General features: G+C 40.3%; 1 protein-coding gene across 1 annotated transcript in view; it reads left to right on the top strand.

Moving 5' to 3' along the window:
• Positions 1-18,069, top strand: part of Parp8 (poly(ADP-ribose) polymerase family member 8) — a 169,703-nt gene that overhangs the window by 86,290 nt on the left and 65,344 nt on the right. The window contains exons 4-8 of the mRNA XM_085676702.2: positions 2,592-2,629; positions 11,741-11,830; positions 12,294-12,364; positions 14,332-14,409; positions 17,076-17,170. Coding sequence (XP_085532828.1) covers positions 2,592-2,629; positions 11,741-11,830; positions 12,294-12,364; positions 14,332-14,409; positions 17,076-17,170 — 372 coding nt within the window. The remainder of the gene's footprint in view (positions 1-2,591; positions 2,630-11,740; positions 11,831-12,293; positions 12,365-14,331; positions 14,410-17,075; positions 17,171-18,069) is intronic.

Below are 18,069 nucleotides of genomic sequence, written 5' to 3'. Positions count from 1 at the left end.
TCCGTAAAGGAAAATGGTCAGAGTTAGCGTTGAGTACTGATGAATGTGAGGTATTGATTGTATCTTTTTAATCAATGCAGCTGAGTTCTCCAGAGCACATTTGTTCGTGCGAAATTCCTGTTAATTGTGCTTGAGGCTCAGTGTGGTGATGCGCACATGTAATCCTAGCATTCTGGAGATGGGGGCAAGTACCGGGGTCAGTGTCAAAAGTCTGATTGGGGTACATGGTGATCTCTATGCTAGCTTGACTTTCCTGAGATCCTGTCTCAATAAAACAAAACAAAACAAACAAACAAACAAACAAAAAAGCTGGAGTTTGGCTAAGATTGCTTTGTGACTGGTAGTGTCACAGGAACTTTTCACCAAACCATCACACAAGACCTGTAGGGCGTAGATGTGGATTCTCTGATTTTCTAGAAAGAGGCCGAAACTAACTGCATGTGTGACTTTTTCACTGTTACTCAGCTAGTAAGTCTCCAAATTAACTCCAAGACTTCTGCTAGTCTATAGCAGACTCCCTGCCTGGATGAAGACAAAGAAACAGATTAAGGCTTCATTTGACATTTTGACATTGATTTGAGTGAAAAATGAGGCCGAATACTGTTGTCAGAGAACATAGCACGTTGTAAATCGATTCATCTTGGAATTGTATATAATCTTTGGCCAGGTGCCTGGCTTCTGTCATAAGGAACTGCCGGATAAGAAAGGGTGGACTGATCAACAAGAATTTTATTGCTATGTATAATTTTCCCATTGTACAAGCAAGTGAATCATGAGAAAGGAAATTCACATTCAGTTATAGTGTTTAATTCCCCTCTCAAGGTTGAGGCACTGGTGACGTGGATATTTTGCCTTGTTGGCATTTGATTCCCAAAGCTGGAGTTTTGGTTGGGGTTCAGCATCAGCTACTTGCTTGGGTCTTCTCATTCCCTTCCTGCACAATACACCCCCTTAAGAGATGCTCCCAATTTACTGCTGTGATAGGGTCCTATGTTGCTTTTTCCTATTTCCATCCTAAATATCACCTATGACTAGAGTAATTTTTGAGATAATAGTTTTGCCTTCCAAAGTCACCACTGTGATCCTTACTCTATAGTTTTGTGCACTTGAGCGCGTGCGCGCATGCGCGCTCACACACACACACACACACACACACACACACACACACACGTATATCACACTCCTGAGATGACAGAATTGGAGACCCACTGGAAAACTGATTTTCCATCGGTTGCATTGGTGGCGTATGGAGCTGGGAACATTAAGATGGAGGGGTGACAAATGTCACCCTGATGAGACAACATGAGTAAATAGTTCTGGGTCATGAGTATGTGGTACATATGTGTTTCATGCATGACAAAATGACACAGAACGGCCTATGACAACTTCTATTTCTTGGTTTTCGTGTTCTGCTATGTGTACGTAAGTTGTAAGCAGTAGGGTAAACGTCATGGACGCTATGTGAATCTTTGGACATTCTTTGCAGTCTTAGGCGAATCATTTTTTCCATGTTAAAAAGTAAATGATTGAACTTTCTACTGCCCAGGTTCTTTTCTACCATGTTCATTGCTTAGTATTGTACCTCTCTGAATTAGCCATCCACGTTATCTGCTTTGATTGTTCTGCTTAAATATGATTTCACTTTAGCATGTTTGGTTTCTTGACTTACTAATGAAACAGCAAATGTCTTTTATAAACAGTGACATACAATTTCTGTACTACTCCACTAACCCATTCAAATAAGTAATATATGAGTCTTGTTTATCATGTGCTAAGACAGTTGGTCATGCTATAGATATCAATGGCCACGGAGCTTGAATCTCAAGAGATGTTCAGTCTTGTTGACAGAGATAGAAAAATGAACAAATAGGTTATCTAAATTCCTATCACCTGAAATAAGTTTGTAGAAGCATCAGGGTCCCCGAGAAAGGATTTGAAAAATTGTTGACATTCAATCAAAACATTTTATCTGAAGCAATGCAGTTCTCAGAACTGAAAACATTTTGCTTGTTATATCTAATGGTTTTAAAGGCTGAATGAAGAGAAATAGCTTAGTTACCTGCATCCATCATTCATTAATTTTAAGTAAAATGACACTTCTTAAAAAGCACTTGTGGAAAAGCAATATTGAGAATCGATGTTGGGCTTGGGAGGACAGCTGAAGGCAGAGTGTCTGCTGTGTACAAGGTCCTGAGTCCCATTCCCAGACACATCCACATGCAACTTAAATTCTTGAGTACCGTCTGAGCAACAGAGCATCCTCGCTAACATGGCAAGAAGGCTTTGGGCAATCTGAACGATTGTGGCGAGCCTTCATGTATTGCTGAAATGAAAAGACCTGCCGATAAGCCGAGGGCAAAGTATCTTCTGGGAGAGTGATTATTTCAGGAAGGCTCAGGAAGACCTGCTGAAGTCCAGATTCACAGACTCGCGTTTCCTTTGCCACTTTCAAATAAGCCTTCCGGTCTGCATGTGCTGTGTGCTTACACTTATACCAATAGATGCGCAACAGTGGGTTGGATTTTTCTTGTGCAAAAGCATGGCTCTCTCCATAGTAACTTAAGCCGTTTCTTTTCTTCGTGTCTTTACAGTGTGTCCTACTCAGTCCACGTCTCAGAAGATTATCCAGGTAAGGCTTTCCTTTAAAGTTTTTATTAAGCACCTCTGACTGTCTTCATCCTCTGGAGATTTGAGATATGTGTGTGCGCATGGAACCGTGACACTCTATCAGAGGAGGCGTAAAGACAGGGAAGAATCCTCTTCATCGTGAGGTCCTCGGACACCTGGTCAAAAATCAAATTCAGTACTCACTGCAAACGAACACAAAAATAATTAAGTTCTAAGGAAATATGTGGCAATATCTTCCTGCCAAATTATGAACTGCTTATTTTTTAAACTAAACTCATGCAGGCTGGATGTGGTGGCCTACATCTTTGATTTTAACACTTGGGAGGCAGAGGTAGGTGGATGTCTGAGTTCGAGGCCAGTTTGGTCTACAGAGTGAGTTCCAGAACAGCCAAGGCTATAGAGAAACCCTCTTGCAATAAACAAAAATATCTCACAGGCACATATGTGCACACCCGCAGAGAAATTACTAAAGAAATAACTCTTAGGTATGTTTTCTGGATGAAAGCACAGCTAGACCAGTTCAGACAATCTTTTATTACTTGTAGTGGTGTAGGGTAGTAAATCAAGTGGCCCCAATGCTTAGCTCCCTCTGGTGGCGAAGAGGTAGTATTTATGTATTTATTTATCCTTTCACTTCATTGGAGTGGTGCTTGGAAATATAACTTGGTTCTGTGTAAGATATATCTATTTTACTTTATGTGTATGGGTATTTTGCCTGTGTGCATGTATGCGCACCGTGTGTGTGCTTGTTAGAACCCCGGAAACTAAAGTTCAGATGGTTGTTTGCTGGGGACTGAATGAAAAGAGCTGCCATTGGGTCATTTCTCCAGGCCCTTAAAATGTAGTTTTACTTTTTTTTTTCTTCAGTTTTGGGATTGAACGCAGTCTTTGAGCATGTTAGACCAGTGCTCTGCCACTGAGTTAAATGCTTAACCTGTCAAAATGGAAAAAAAAATTAAATGTATGTGTATGATTGTTTTATCTGCATCCATATCTGAGCATCATGAGCCTGCAGCGTCCGCAGATGCCAGAAGAAGGCGTCATTTTCCTTGGAACTGAGTTTTATATGGTTGTGGGTAACCATGTGGATGCTGGGTATTGAACCCAGGTCTTCTGGAAGAGCAACCAGTGCTCATTACCACTCAGCCATCTCTCCAGCCCCTAAAATTTGAAATTTCTTAATTTCCATACAAATTTCGTGTCTTATTTACAAAAGTCTCACCTTGGAGTGAGTTTATAGTAAATTTCCAACATAGTTTTATTTCCCTAAGATAATAGAATTTAAATACATATTTGATTTACTTGATTAGATAGGTGTTATTTTGCTGAGGGAGAAACAGCTTTGCATATTCTGGTTTAATGCTGAGGCTGAGGTTTGAATTGGCTGATGTATCTGGTCCGTCAAATACACCATGCCGAATACAGGTACCAGTTGCTTCCAGCTGTACAGTTGAATCTAATCCCGAACGCTGTCGTTGTGGGTGACAGGAAAAAAAGTGGCAATCATTGCTAAGTATTTCTCAGACTGACAAACCTCTCTGCTGACACCTTTGGCCCAGGAAGTCTCCATGACGAAGCAATAGTTCAAATTAAACCAAACTAAACCAAATTAGAAGAAACCCAGGTCTAATAGATGCCAGCGCTCCCCCAGGGAAACCACGGAGAGGGGAACAGAGAACCAAAGGACCACAGAAAACTGGAGACCATGTTTTCGTTCTCCGGGGGCCAGTTTAAATAGCCTGTGTGAGTGGTCTTGACCTTCCCTGGGGAAGGGTCACCATTTGGTGGGCTTTCTTGACTCTCCCTGGGGAGGGGTTACCGTTTGGTGGGCTTTCTTGGAGGTGGAGTTGGATTGAGGCAACTTCCAGGGGAGATGACTTAAAATGGAATTTTCCGCCCAACATTCCAAAATGGATGCCAAGGGGCTGGGGTGAAGCCCCCAACTAAAAACCATTTTCATCCTTAAAGAATATGTGCTAACAAAACCAAAGGATGTTCTGTACGGACGTGGCACTTGGTGACAATCTGTGTCTCACCTCTGACAATTTTTGCCTCTGAGTAAGTGCCGTCCTTGCTTTTCTGGGACCTCAGAGTGACCAACCATTAGTGTGATAGTACTTTCCCGTTTATTAAACTTAAAACCAGATTAATGTGAGGTTTGTTAGTTGCTATGTTTCACTTTTCCAGACTGACAATATTGCATAAAATTATGTGTTTGTTTTTCCTTTCTGATAAACATTGCCTCCCCCTACTTTTCTGGAATAGTTTTTAATAATAGAAAAGTTGGCAGCTTTGTGTCAAAAGTAGCATGTTTCTACTTGTCAAAAAAAGCTTGACATGTCAACATGTCAAAGTCCATGTGGACTGTTGAACCAATTGAGTTTTTGCCGGGCCACTGCTGAGGAATCACATCCTCCTTTAAGTAATTAGGTGCCACACTATGACACTAAGCATCTTGATGTTATCTGCTGGAACTGCGTGCCTGTTGTTTTGTACTTGGTATTACAGACTACAAGATGCTAATGGAGCCGACTGGCTCTTTGAGCGTTCATAGAGCTAGCAAGCAAGCCTGCCGAGCCTGTCTTTTTAGATGTGGTGAGAGAGGCTTAGGACATTTATGGTTTTCCTGTCATAATTCTGGATTTGTTTTGTCTCCGCAATATTTTTTATTATATGTCTTTTTGAAAAGTTGCTATGTTGATGAAATGTGTGTTTTGTTTCTTTTAAGAAAAAAAGAATTTTATACTGTTTGGTGTCTTGTAAAGTATTCCATTCTCATTTATGTAGCTCATATTTTGCTCTTTTCTTTCTACACTTTGGTTTATTTTACAGAACCTTTGCTTATGTTTTAAAAATCATTTCAAACAAATAGCTCCTTTTACTGTTTTTTAGTTGCTAAATTCAATAATCTTGGTACTGTCTTCACTAATTCCTTCTGGTAAAGGCTATGGGTTTATTTAACCCTTTTTTGAGAATGGTGTGACCCCAGGATTAGCTGATCATCTAATCTTGTTAGTGTAGGGCTTTCTTTATTCTGCTTGTGTCCTCACTGTCCCCCTCAGTCAGGAACAGTGTGTTGCACCCACTCACTTCCCTAGGAACAGTTTTCAGTTTGCAGCGTTGTTCCATTAACTCGTGCCATTGATGAACACTCATTTCATAGTCTGTGTCTGTGCAATGAAGGTTTGAAGTCTTTCGTGGAATCGAGCACATGTAATGCCATAGATACAAGGTCACTCTTTAAAATCAAGTGAAAAATGTGCAGTCATCTTCTGTCTTCTACAAGTCTTACTGAGATTTCATTTTTGGTAATGGATTTGAAATGGTATATACACAGCAAATCATAGGTTGGCTTTGCTAAGACCAAACTGCTCATCCATTCTACTCAGGTTTCCTCACCTAAATTAGGAGGCTTGGCCACTGTGGTGACTGAACTCTCTCTTCTCCATTTCTCTGTTGCATCTAGAGGAGTGAGGTGGTAGTTGCTGGATTATTTGGTCCTTTCCTGGATGGAGATGGAAGAGTAGGGAACAGGGGAGTGGGCGGCTGAGGGAGAGGGCCTGGGAGGGGAGGATGGGGGATGGTCTGCAGCGGAATGTAAATAGATGAATTAAAAAATGAAAAGAACCTTCCTCCAAGGTTGAAGGAAGGAGGAAGACAAAACAAAGCCTAAACCGTCAAAGAAAAGGAAAGCCAAGTGCAGCGCTCAAGGGGAAGAGTCCAATGAGGGAATTCAAGATTCCGCACTCTTGTTCTGTCTCCAGGAGTCTGTCATTTTAAATGCAGCCTTTAGTCCTACTGATGTTTGACTTTTCCATCTCTAAACAATGATGCTGGCACCCATGTGACATAGCTTAGGGAAGAAGTGGCCATTTAAACAACAAGAGTGACGATGGACAGATAGCACGGTGCTTGTCAGCACGCTTCCTAATGTTATATCTAAGACAGCGACTTAGGTTAAAAGGAATCTATAGTTGGTTGGTCTCAATATCTATATTTTTTTAAAACTTTAAAAATATTTGTCAGATCCAGTTCAAACATATTCAGATAGTATGTTGTGGTAGTTTGCTGAATGCATACATATTTATGTATATGTATGTATATAGTGATATTTTGTTCATGATCTAACAAACAAAGCTTGCCCCGAAGATCAGAGTGTAAAGCTTGCCATGCTAGTCATCCATACAGGCCAGGCAGTGGTGGCACACACTTTTAACCCCATCAGCCATACAAGTTAGCCATAGAGGTTGGGAGGTGGTGATGCACACCTTTAATATAAGGTGGGATGAGACAGGAACTGGCTGTATTTTCAGACTGAAGATTTCATAGATCTAAGAGCTCTCTGGTCGTTGACTATTCTGCTTCTCCATTCTTTCAGTCTGAGCCCCAGTATCCGTCTCTGGGTTTTTCTTATTTGTGCTACATATATATGCATACACACATTGTGTATCGATTGCCACAATCAATCAGTTAACATGTATATCATCACCTATGCTGTATGCTGTGTGTTAGATCCCCTAGAACCTCCTCATCATGCATCTTTATGTTTGGACCCTTTAACCAAGACTTTTCCACTTCTTTGTCTACAACTCCTGGCAACTACCGTTCCAACAATGCTCTCAGCTTCTTTCTCTTCAATGTCCTTAGATGTCATATGCAAGGGGCCTACTACTGTAGCTTGCCCATGTGGTCCACTCAATTCATTGCAGGGTTCTTTCCTCCTTTTTCCCTTCCCTCCCTCCCTCCTTCCTTCCCTCCCTCCCTCCCTCCCTCCCTCCATCTCTCCTTCCCTCTCGTTCTTCCTTCCTTCCTTTTTTTCTTCTTTTAACGGGTAGAATACAACTTCATACATATTTATGACAGTTTCCTCATTTATTCAGTTGTTGATGGATACTTACATTGTTTCCACATCTTGTTGAATAAATGCTTCAAGGTACAGGTGAATTCAGATTTTCTGATGTCATCTCAGAAGCGGGTGGCTAAGCTTGATAACGTAGAAGGAGTGGACCAATGCAGCCACTCAGACAGAATCCTGATGAACTCTGAACAGACTGGTAGAGTACAGAGACTGAGTCAATAATTATGAACTTCTCAACAGAGAACATAATTCTTTCAAGGAAGCGTTACTGCTAGTCCTTTCTTAACCTCCCAAATGGGGTGTTCAACACTTGAGGGGCTCTTTACTCTGCCTCTTTTCTGATCATGAATTAAATGTGTCTGGCCTACTACGTCATAATAAAGAATTAACACCGAATGCTCTAAAACTCAAGAACATTCTGTTTGGCGTATACTGATTTAAAGCAGAATTTGAAAGTATGACAAATCCAAGCTCACATATGTAGAAAATCTCTTAGAGATCCTTTGAAGGCGGAGTCCTGCCCTCTAATGTCATGCCACACACAATAAACAGATTTAAGTTTTTGAATCAAATCTTATTGTCTTCTGGTACTTGAACACTTTACCAACCTTAAAGCAATTTTTTTTCAGTTTCCTTAAAAAAGAATTAGAGACTAGTTTTATCTATTATTTAATGGAAAGGTCCACTTCCACAGAGAATCCTTCCAATTGAGTTATACATAGTATCCTTCCTCGTTTGCCTAGCCTAATGTCTTATTGGGCCAACTACTGATACTTGAGTAAAACTGCTGTTCCGTGGCCTGTGGCTGACGTGATGCTCTCCAGTTTGTGGATTCTTTCTCTCTCCTTCTACCTGGTAGCCGTCACTTTCTTCTGTTGCTCTGCTATTTCTTCCCTCCTTCCCTTTGTCTTGTTCTTACATTGTGGAGACAGTCTCTCCTGTTGCTGAGGATGGCCTACAATTTGTCTTTCTGCCACCATCTCTGAGGTGCTGGGAGTATATGCCTTTGCCACTGTCCTTACTCTTAAATGCTGTCTTATTAGGCCTGCTCTCCTCAGGTTGTGATGAGATCCAGTTCTCTGCTCTACCTCTGGCACATTACGTAAACAGCCTCTCCTTCCCTGTTTATGAGGAAAACAGAATTACTTTTATTAGGTAGCAAGTAGCTTCACATCAGAAAGACTAAATAAGTTGAAGAGAAAAGTATCTGCTCTGAAGTTGGCCATACTAGCCTTTGCCTATCATCCTGATCCTTGGTGGGGGGTTCTCAGGCACGAAGGGTTCTTGGTTTTCTTGGACTATGCAGGGAGATTGTGTCTGAAAGCAAAAATAGACACAACACCACCAAAAAATTCAAAAGTTTCAGTCATAATAGAGTTCACCTCCTATCCCCCCTCTTTTTAAACTCCTGATCTGAATGCGTGAAACTACTGACAGAAGGAAATTCAGATAAGTGGTCAATATTCTTCATGTAAGAACAATTCATTTGCACCCAGTCTGCTTCTTGGTCTGCGATGTGAAGCCACATCATAGACGTGACTATGCTGCATTGTCCCTAATGGTGCCTGAAAATTACAAACACCTAACTTGTGATTAGTGCTAATAAGGGCGATGAGGCAGACTCGCTTTGTTTCCACTCTCATATATACCACCCCCTCATCCCACTTGATAACTTAATAAAGCCTCTTCTTTTCAGAGAGTCTTCTGTTGCTCAGTGGAACACACACACACACACACACACACACATTTTCCTTTAATTTTAAGGTTTAAAAATACTGCATTTGAACGAGAGGGGAACCATAATGTCTTAAGTCTATGAATTAAAAGTCAGATTCTCATGGTACTGACATAATATTATTACAACCTGTCTCTATATTTTTTTAAGATAGTTTTCTTTCAGTTATTGGAGCAGAAATTGATCTGTGTTTCTATTTATTGAGAGTGTTTTATATTTAGCAAGTTAGCAGTAGTTGTGTTATAGGAAATTTGCCTTTAGATTATTTACCTCATGTTTTTGTTTTCAGTTTATTTTTTGAGGCATGGTCTCGTGGTGCTTCCCTGGCTACCCTGGAATTCACTGTGTACACCCAGTGTCTTAGTTAGGGTTTCCCTTGCTGGGAAGAGACACCATGACAAGGGCAACTGTGGTAAAGGAACATATTTAAGGGGGCTGGCTCACAGTTTCAGATATTTAGTCTGTTATCATCATAGTGGGACATGGCCATGTGTAAGCAGACATGAGGCTGGAAAAGAGTTCTATATCTTGATCTGCAAGCAGCAGGAGACTATATGTCACACTGGGTATAACTTGAGCATATGAGATCTTAAAGGCCACCTCCACAGTGACACAGTTCCTTCAACAAGGCCACCTCCTAATAGTGCCATTCCCTATGAGCCAAACATTTAAACATATGAGTCTATGGGGGCCATTCCTATACAAGCTACCACATCCAGGCTTCAAACTCACAGAGATTGGCCTGTCTCTGTTTCTTGGTTGTTGATATTAAGGATATGTACCATTATACCCAGCGTGTGTGTGTGTGTGTGTGTGTGTGTGTGTGTGTGTATTATGTATAGATGTATTTCTCTCTCTCTCTCTCTCTCTCTCTCTCTCTCTCTCTCTCTCTCGTGTGTGTGTATGTGTGCACACATGCACTGTGTATGTATGTGGAGGTCAGAGGACAACTTGTAGGAGTCAGTTCTCTGCTTCCAACATGGATGTCCGAGAGATTGACCCCAGGGCATCAGGCTGGGTGGCAAGTCCCATTACTCACTGAGCCATCTTGAAGGTCTGTTCTCCGGGACATTTGTTAGTGAGGTGGCAGTTTACCAAATGCCCTTCAATTATTAATGAGAAACGCAGACAAACAGCTGGGTTTAACATTATTATAAAATGACATTATTTTACCATACGTAAAAATCTATCCTTATTGGAGAAATTAGCAAGCTTATTTACTTTTTTTCTAGAGATAAAAATAGTGAATAAGAAATGTGAGGACTTAAAACATAATTTATATTTATATAAACTTAATTTATATAAGTATAAATTATAATTCAGCGTATAGTTCAATTAAAATTAATTTGTAAAGAATGACTCTGGTGAGACTCAATGGCAGGTTACCTAGCAGCAATTTGGAGGGTGCAATGCCGGTGAATTACAGCCCAGAGTTTCCAGTCCTCCCTCCTCTGTCTCCTTTCCTCACTAATATTTTTGGTTTTGTTTTATTTTAAATAGGTTCTTCCCGTGTGTCAAGTTCGTGTTCTATTGCTGTGGCAAACAACAGCAACTCAGGGAGGAATAGGTTTATTTGTCTTCCATGTCACACGTCAGTCTGTCACTGAGGGGAGGCAGGGTAGAAACTCCAGCAGGAGCAGAGGCAGCAGGGCTTGTGGAAGGAAGCTGTTTACTGCATTGCTTCCCATGGCTTGCCCAGCCTGCTGGCTTATGTAACACGGGGGCCACCTGCCCGGAGGTAGTACTGCCCACACTAAACTGAGTCCCCCCCCATAAATTATTCATCAAGAAAATGCCCAAAGATATGTTCACAGATGAATCTAATAAAGGAAGTTCTTTAAATATGGTCCTCTCTTCCCACATGACTCCTGATTTGTGTAAAGTTGACAAATCTAACCAGTACACTAAGCAAAAGAAGGCTGGCTTCAAACTCAGTGATCTTGCTCTGTCAACTTCCCAAGTGTTGGGATTGCACGTGACTTGCCAGCATGTTTGGGTTTGCAGTTATTAAAAACTATCAAACGTCCCTTAGCTATCTCCTCAGCCGAGTACTCCACCTTTTGAAATGGATTGATATTGAGCAGCGCTCTGTCCTGCGTCATGAGGCAAGCACCTGCATCCAAATGATTGGGGTGCCTTAGGCTTTATTAGAACTGTATGAGGAGCCAGGTCTGGTGGAGAGGCCTCCGTAAACTTGACACTGAACAGACAGAGGCAGGAGGATGCTGAATTTGGAGGCTACTTGGGGAACTCTATCTTAAAACCCTCTCTCTAGTAAAAGGAAAGCGTGGTTTTGAATACTTTCTATCTAAAATCTTTATTCTTGTTGAAAGCCGTGGACTCCTTTGGAAGGCTGCAACTTTATGCTTAATTTACACATTAAGTTTGCTTCCTTTTTCTCTGAGTTAATGAGAACAGCAGTATGTGTTACTTCTGAGAATTGGATTAAAGTGAAGATATGCTGCTTTTATAGAGGATATATACTCAATATATGGTGTCTTTTTCATATTTCTTTGCAGACAATACATATGTGTCAAGTTCAGAAAATGATGAAGATGTACTAGTTACTACAGACCCAATTCCTGTCATTTTCCATAGAATAGCAACAGGTAATAGTAATTTTGTTTTTTATACTTGTTACTTTGATGCTCTTTATTTTCAGTAGCAAACACAAGTCTTTACCTCTCATAAGTCTGTTCATATAATTTTTATATCTGAAGGATGTTTGTTTTTTAGTAATGTTTATATGTATCATGTCAACATTACTCTTGAAAGTGTTTTTTTTTTTCTGTCATGGCACTGCAGACAAACTGAACACAGAAACCCTGGGGCACTGAAGCTGCCTTGAAATAAGCAAGAGTTGAAAAAAATCTGTGTGCTTGCTCTTTAAGTTACTAGCATTTGTATGCACAACGAAAAACCAGAAGCACTTGCATGATCTGTCTTCAAAATATCTCTCAATTCCTTCACAAAAGGAGAGAAAGGCCTACACCGGTTTTATCTAGAAACTCATGAATGTTTGGCAAACAATATGCTAAAGTCCAAAGTAATTTAAAAACCTCTTTCTTGCAGAATTAAGAAAAACAAATGATATTAACTGTTGTTTATCCATAAGATCCAAACTCCAAAAGGAAAATGGGGAGGTATGTAAATTTCATTTCATTTGACTTTTTATTTTGGCAGTGTTTGAAATTTACCAGGTGTTTGCATTTAGTGTCTTGTTTCTGCTACAGCAATGTATGGTGAATGAAAGGGAGACTCACAACTTTTTGTATTGTGCTAAGACTGACCTAGAATTAACTCCACGGAACGCTATGCATAATTTTGATGAGATCTTTACAATTCTGTTTGTAGAAGGTGTGATCTTTTAAGCCAAAGTAGCATAGACACAAGGGTGAACATTATATTCCAGTAGTTTTATTTATTTATTATTTATTCATTGTTTTCAAAAATGCTCAAACAAGTTTGTCTCATAGCCTTGTTTTAAAAATATTTTTACGTTGATATATATACAAATAGCTACCAGGACATTAAAGAGAGTACAATGGGACAGCAGTTACTGGATTGAAAGTTATGCTTACCAGATTGGTAACTTCTCTAATTGCGATCAGAGATACTCTACCCAGTAACCGATGGACACAGAGGCAGAGATTCATTCACAGCCAAGCACTCTGCTGAGAGTCTTCCAGAAGAAAGGGAGGAGGGATTGTACCATCCAGGGAGGTCATGATGGGGGAACCCACAAGATGGCCTGAGCTCATGGGAGCTCATGGATACTGGACCAACAATCAGGGAACCTACATGGGACTGACCCAGGCCCTCTGTATGTGTGATAATCATGTGGCTTGGTGTCTTAGTAAGGCTTCAAGCAGTGAGAACAGGACCTTTTCCTGGTGCTTAGCTTAGCTTAGTAACCTGTTCCCCATGCTGGATTACCTGACCTTTCAATTACCTCGACCTAAAGGGAGAAGCTAGGTCCTGACTCAGTTCCACATGCCATGCTCTGTTCAAGCCCTTGGGAGGCCTGCTCCTTTCTGAATGGAGATGGAGGCGGAGTGGATGGGGAGGGAGGTAGATGGGAAAGCAGAGGGGACAGGAGAGGAAGAAGAAGAAACTGATTGGTATGCAAAATAAATGAAAAAATATTGTTTAAGTAAAAAAGAAAGTCATGTTTGCAATATGACCCTTCCTTGCTGTTAGTGTCACACCGTTCTTTGAGAGTCCCCCTTACAGCCACTTGAAAATTGCTGCTTGAAGAAAGCTGTCACTGACCCAAACCTGTTATAATGCCACCTCATTCAAAGCTCCTCTTCTTGATTGTCATATTGCCTTAACAACTGAAGTTTACATTTTATTAGCGACATGGATGAATAGAGATCTGAATCTGAAGGAAATGCTACTTTTTTTTCTCTTCTCAAAATTTTTCCTTAAAAACCAAACAAGCACACAAACAAATTTTGCTAACCATTACAGTGATAGAAATACCACCGTGGATTTTCACTGTGCTTCAGATATATGACAGATGTTCGGCTCAGTTAATTAAAAACTCAGACATCCAGTTAAAGCATATTAAATTAAACACCCTCGTGAAATTTGAATTCCCCAACAAATCATTTCAGTACGCTAGAAGTTCTCTTTGTATTATGATTCATATTCAGTTGCGTGATTTGATTTTTTTTTTCCACTATTTCATTCCAAGTTTCCTCTTTCATATTGTTGCTTTGTGTTGGCAGTGGAAGTGGAAACCATCTTGGATAAATAATGCTGACAAGCTTTTTAATAAGCATTGAATTAGTGTGAGCCTGTCAAGCATTCTATCAGAGAAAAGCCTAGAGCATAGCTGATTCTACAGAGCTTTTGATGTTCATTAAATGTGAAGCTGCAAATATTTGCCTCCCTGGAAGCAAACTGCGGGAAGGTTCACTTTTAGTCAACTTCTCTTAGGGAACGAAGTGCGTCTACAAGGTTAGCTCTCTTACTCCCTTCTGTTTTGAAGTTGTACGGCGCCAACAGCGTACCACATTTACAACCCTTGTCTGCCAGGATGCGTCTGTTACCACTGTTTCCTGGTTTGTCTGACCACTGGAATTGTCTCTTTTTTCACTTGAAGGAGTCGCGGCAGAACAGCACGGTGGAAGAGGACTCGGAGGGCGACAACGACTCTGAAGAGTTTTATTATGGAGGGCAGGTGCGTCGCTCCGCCTCCCCGCCTCCCCTTTTCACAGCTGTAGGGTCCTAGTGGAAGGAGGCAGCCTAGCAGTTGTTCAGGCTGCAGTAAGCAAGGGGAAAACATGAATAAATGGTTTTCACTTTCTACACGTTTTCAGAAATTGAGATTTCCTTTGCAGATCTTTCTACTGTGATCGCTCATTTGCACTTTGATTTTGATTATCATTTGGGCTTTCACCCTGCCTTCTTTATTACTACATTTTTGGTTAGCATGCAAGAAAACAGGCTTTGCTGTGACATTTTCACACATAGATACCATTCTACTCTGTTGCTATGTGCCCTTTCTTGCCCTTTTTCTGGTCTTCTTCCTCCTTCAAATAGTTCCCCTTCGTTTTCACCGTAGTCTGTATTTTCCATTGCTCCTTATAGTTGGAGGCTTTTCTGTGTCCTGCCCAGTTCAGCAGCCACTTACAAAGTAATCACACAGAGGCTTCATATTAACTATATTTGTTTGGCATATGGCTCAGGCTTATTGCTAGCTAGCTCTCACATGTAAATTAACCCGTTTCTATTAATCTGTGGACTGTGGCTTACCGATAATTCTCTGGCATCTTACTCCTCCCAGCAGCTGCTGCTATCTCTTTTGACCCCTCTTTCTTTCTCCCTGTAGTTAGTTTGGCTTTCCTGCTTAGCTACATTCTGCCTTACCATAGGCCAAAGCAGCTTTATTCGTCAACTAATAAAAGCAACACATTTGCAGCATACAGAAGGATGTAAATCCCGCATTTACCTTCTTGTTCCTCCTCCCTCTCTTGGCCACCTTCCAATCCTTTTATAGTAACTTTAACCTATTATATTAATCTACGTTCTATCACGTGGCATTATCTCTCTGCCATAGTGCACCTCCCGTATCCTCTCCATGTCTCCTGCATCTCCTTGCCAGCATCCTCCCTGTTCCCAGAAGTACCACCTAACCTCTCTCTAGCTACTGGCCATTCACCTTTTGTTACACCAATCACAGCAATACATTTTCACACAGTATGAATATCCCATAACATGTCTATGTTAGGTATATGTGTTATAAAAAGTCACAGGACCTTTCCTGACTAATGTTTAAATTTAAAATTGAGCATTTGATTTTAGCATATAAGCATATAGTATATTATTATGTTTCTATAACCTCTTTGATCAAATGCTATTGTAGTTTGTGTCCTATGATGGAACCATAATATGATTAAGTAGATCTTTAAAGATGAATTTATTATGGAAAAGAATTCATATGGCATATATTCAGAAAAAAATCAGTACTTGCTAAATCAGACATGGACAAGGCAATAGAAATGTGGCCATAGTAAATTAGGCTTTCTTCCACAGAGTAACTTACTAGCTCCTGGGCACTTACCTTGCTAGAGAGCACTGTATCTAGTATGGGAAAGAGTCCTTCCAAGTCTGATTTTCGTTTGCACTACTTTTTCTTCCAGAGGGGAATTTGCTGCTTTTCTTCCATCTAGCTGTTCATTCTAAAAGGTTTCTAGACTATCTGCCAGTCATTCTCTCCTGTTAAACATTTGTATTCTTTATAAAATGAATTTAGAAAATGAAAGGCGGATCACACAAAAAGGTTAGATGTAGAAAGAATGTATCTCCTGGGATGTAACTGTGCAGTGGAAGTACAAAGGAATAATCTGGTCCCTGGTTCCTCGCTATTGGAAGGCATTATGTATTGGCATACTCCATCACGCAGATGGATATTTGAAACACCTAATGCAAATAGAAACAGAAGATATAAGTCATACTGAGCAGAAATGAATGTCATATAAAGGATTGTTTCACAGCACAGTAAATAGGCTAGAATAAGAGAAATGGAGAGACAAAAGCCACAGTGTCCATTGTAGGATATGCTAGTATGCCATAGCCTTTGAAATGCACATTTTGGTGTTTAGGATGTCCTTTCAAGCTTAAATACCACCGCAAGAGATAAAAGACTATATTTAAGAAAAGCAAATTGGAGTAACAGATTAAGAAGGACATCACAGTTTGACAATAAGTTTTTCAATTTGATAAATCACCTCTTACGGACCATGATAGAACTGTTCTTGTGATTCATCAACTTTAGGACTTTAGATCTATGCTTGGGTAAAAGAGAGTTCTGGTCAACCAACCATACTCTCTGGAGTTCTTATTCAAGATGTTTATGTTGATCTATTGCTTCCTACTTAACATATTTGAATAAGAGGGAAGATAAATACTGATTTGGCTCTTGGCTTGTATACAAGGAGCAAGAAAGTTGTGAAGAAATGAAGGAGAAAATGTTTGAGTTCCTATTGAAATCAGCATGCTAACTATCTATGTTAACAAATAGATCTATATTTTTAATGCTATAATACATATGTATTGCTATATAGGAAAGCATGACATGCTCAGAATATGTGTATATATATTCATACACACAACACCTGTATGTGTGAATATAAAATAAACGAGTAAAAAGGAGACTGTAATTACAGGGAGAATCTTGTTAAAGTTAATTTAGAACTTCTGATTCTAACTTTAAAACATAACGAATTGTCCTAGCCAAATGTGGGTCAAAGAACTTTGTGCTGATGCTGTCAGCTTACCTGTAAGGCCAGGAGGCTCCTGCCCAGGTTGTCGGGTCTCTTAGTTCTGAATTTTCCTTTTCGGCAGGTGAACTATGATGGTGAACTACATAAGCATCCTCAGCTGGAAGCTGATTTGTCAGCAGTGAGAGAGATCTATGGACCACATGCAGTTTCTCTCAGGTAAACAGATTCAGTGTGTTACACTGTGTCATAAGCCACTGGCATTTTCTGTTAGAGTAACTTCAAGGAAAATTCTTTTTTGTGATTGTATTTGGAAATGTTTGAGGGGTTGTATTGTGTCTCTCCTGGTGCAAAATGACAGCTTTCTGACTTTTTTTGTTACATATTATTTTAAAGTTAAATTAGTCCCTTAAAGAAATAATTCATTTTGAGGGTGAGTTTTAAAAAGCAGCAGTCTTTGAATGTATAATTATCTGGGTATGGCAGCATACACTCCTCATTTCACAAGTTGTAAAGCTGAACTAGGAAGATTGTCAGTCTGATGTCATGAGGGGCTGTATAGCAAGATCCTTTACCAAAAATAGAAAAAGTGCCATTGTTGTTTACTATACTAGACGTTTCTCTAAGTCTGGGCTGCGTCATTGTAAACAATGAAATTAAATAATGCAGAACTACTGGGACACGGGTTACGTGCCCACTGAAGGATGGGTGGGAGACTTAATACATATAGTTTGAATGATAGTGTGCTTTAGTTTGTAATTAATAGATGGCACCAAACTTTCTAGTTACTTTTTATGATATTTAATGCTTTGGGGAACTCCCCTCCCTATGCTCTTTTTCTGTTTAGTGTAAGATGTCGTTTGTGTCCTTACGCTGGCAACCAGAAGTCAGGTTAGCTTATTTTAAAGTCTTCCTTTGCATATAGTGTCGGCTCTTGGGTCTCCATGGAATTCTAGGCTCCTTTAACAGCCTGACCTCAATTCCAGCCCTACCTACCAAACACCCCAGCTGGACCAGGTGACCCAGCGCTTGCACAGGTTGCCTCTTGTCGAGGAGTACTCCCTGTGTGCACCGCTGAGAAGGTCAGCTGCTTAAACCCTCCTCAGATCTCAGCATAG

This window comes from Myodes glareolus, chromosome 15 (assembly GCF_982192425.1).
Source record: "Myodes glareolus chromosome 15, mMyoGla1.1, whole genome shotgun sequence".
Taxonomy (NCBI): Eukaryota; Metazoa; Chordata; class Mammalia; order Rodentia; family Cricetidae; genus Myodes; species Myodes glareolus.
This window is presented reverse-complemented; position numbering and strand designations above follow the sequence as displayed.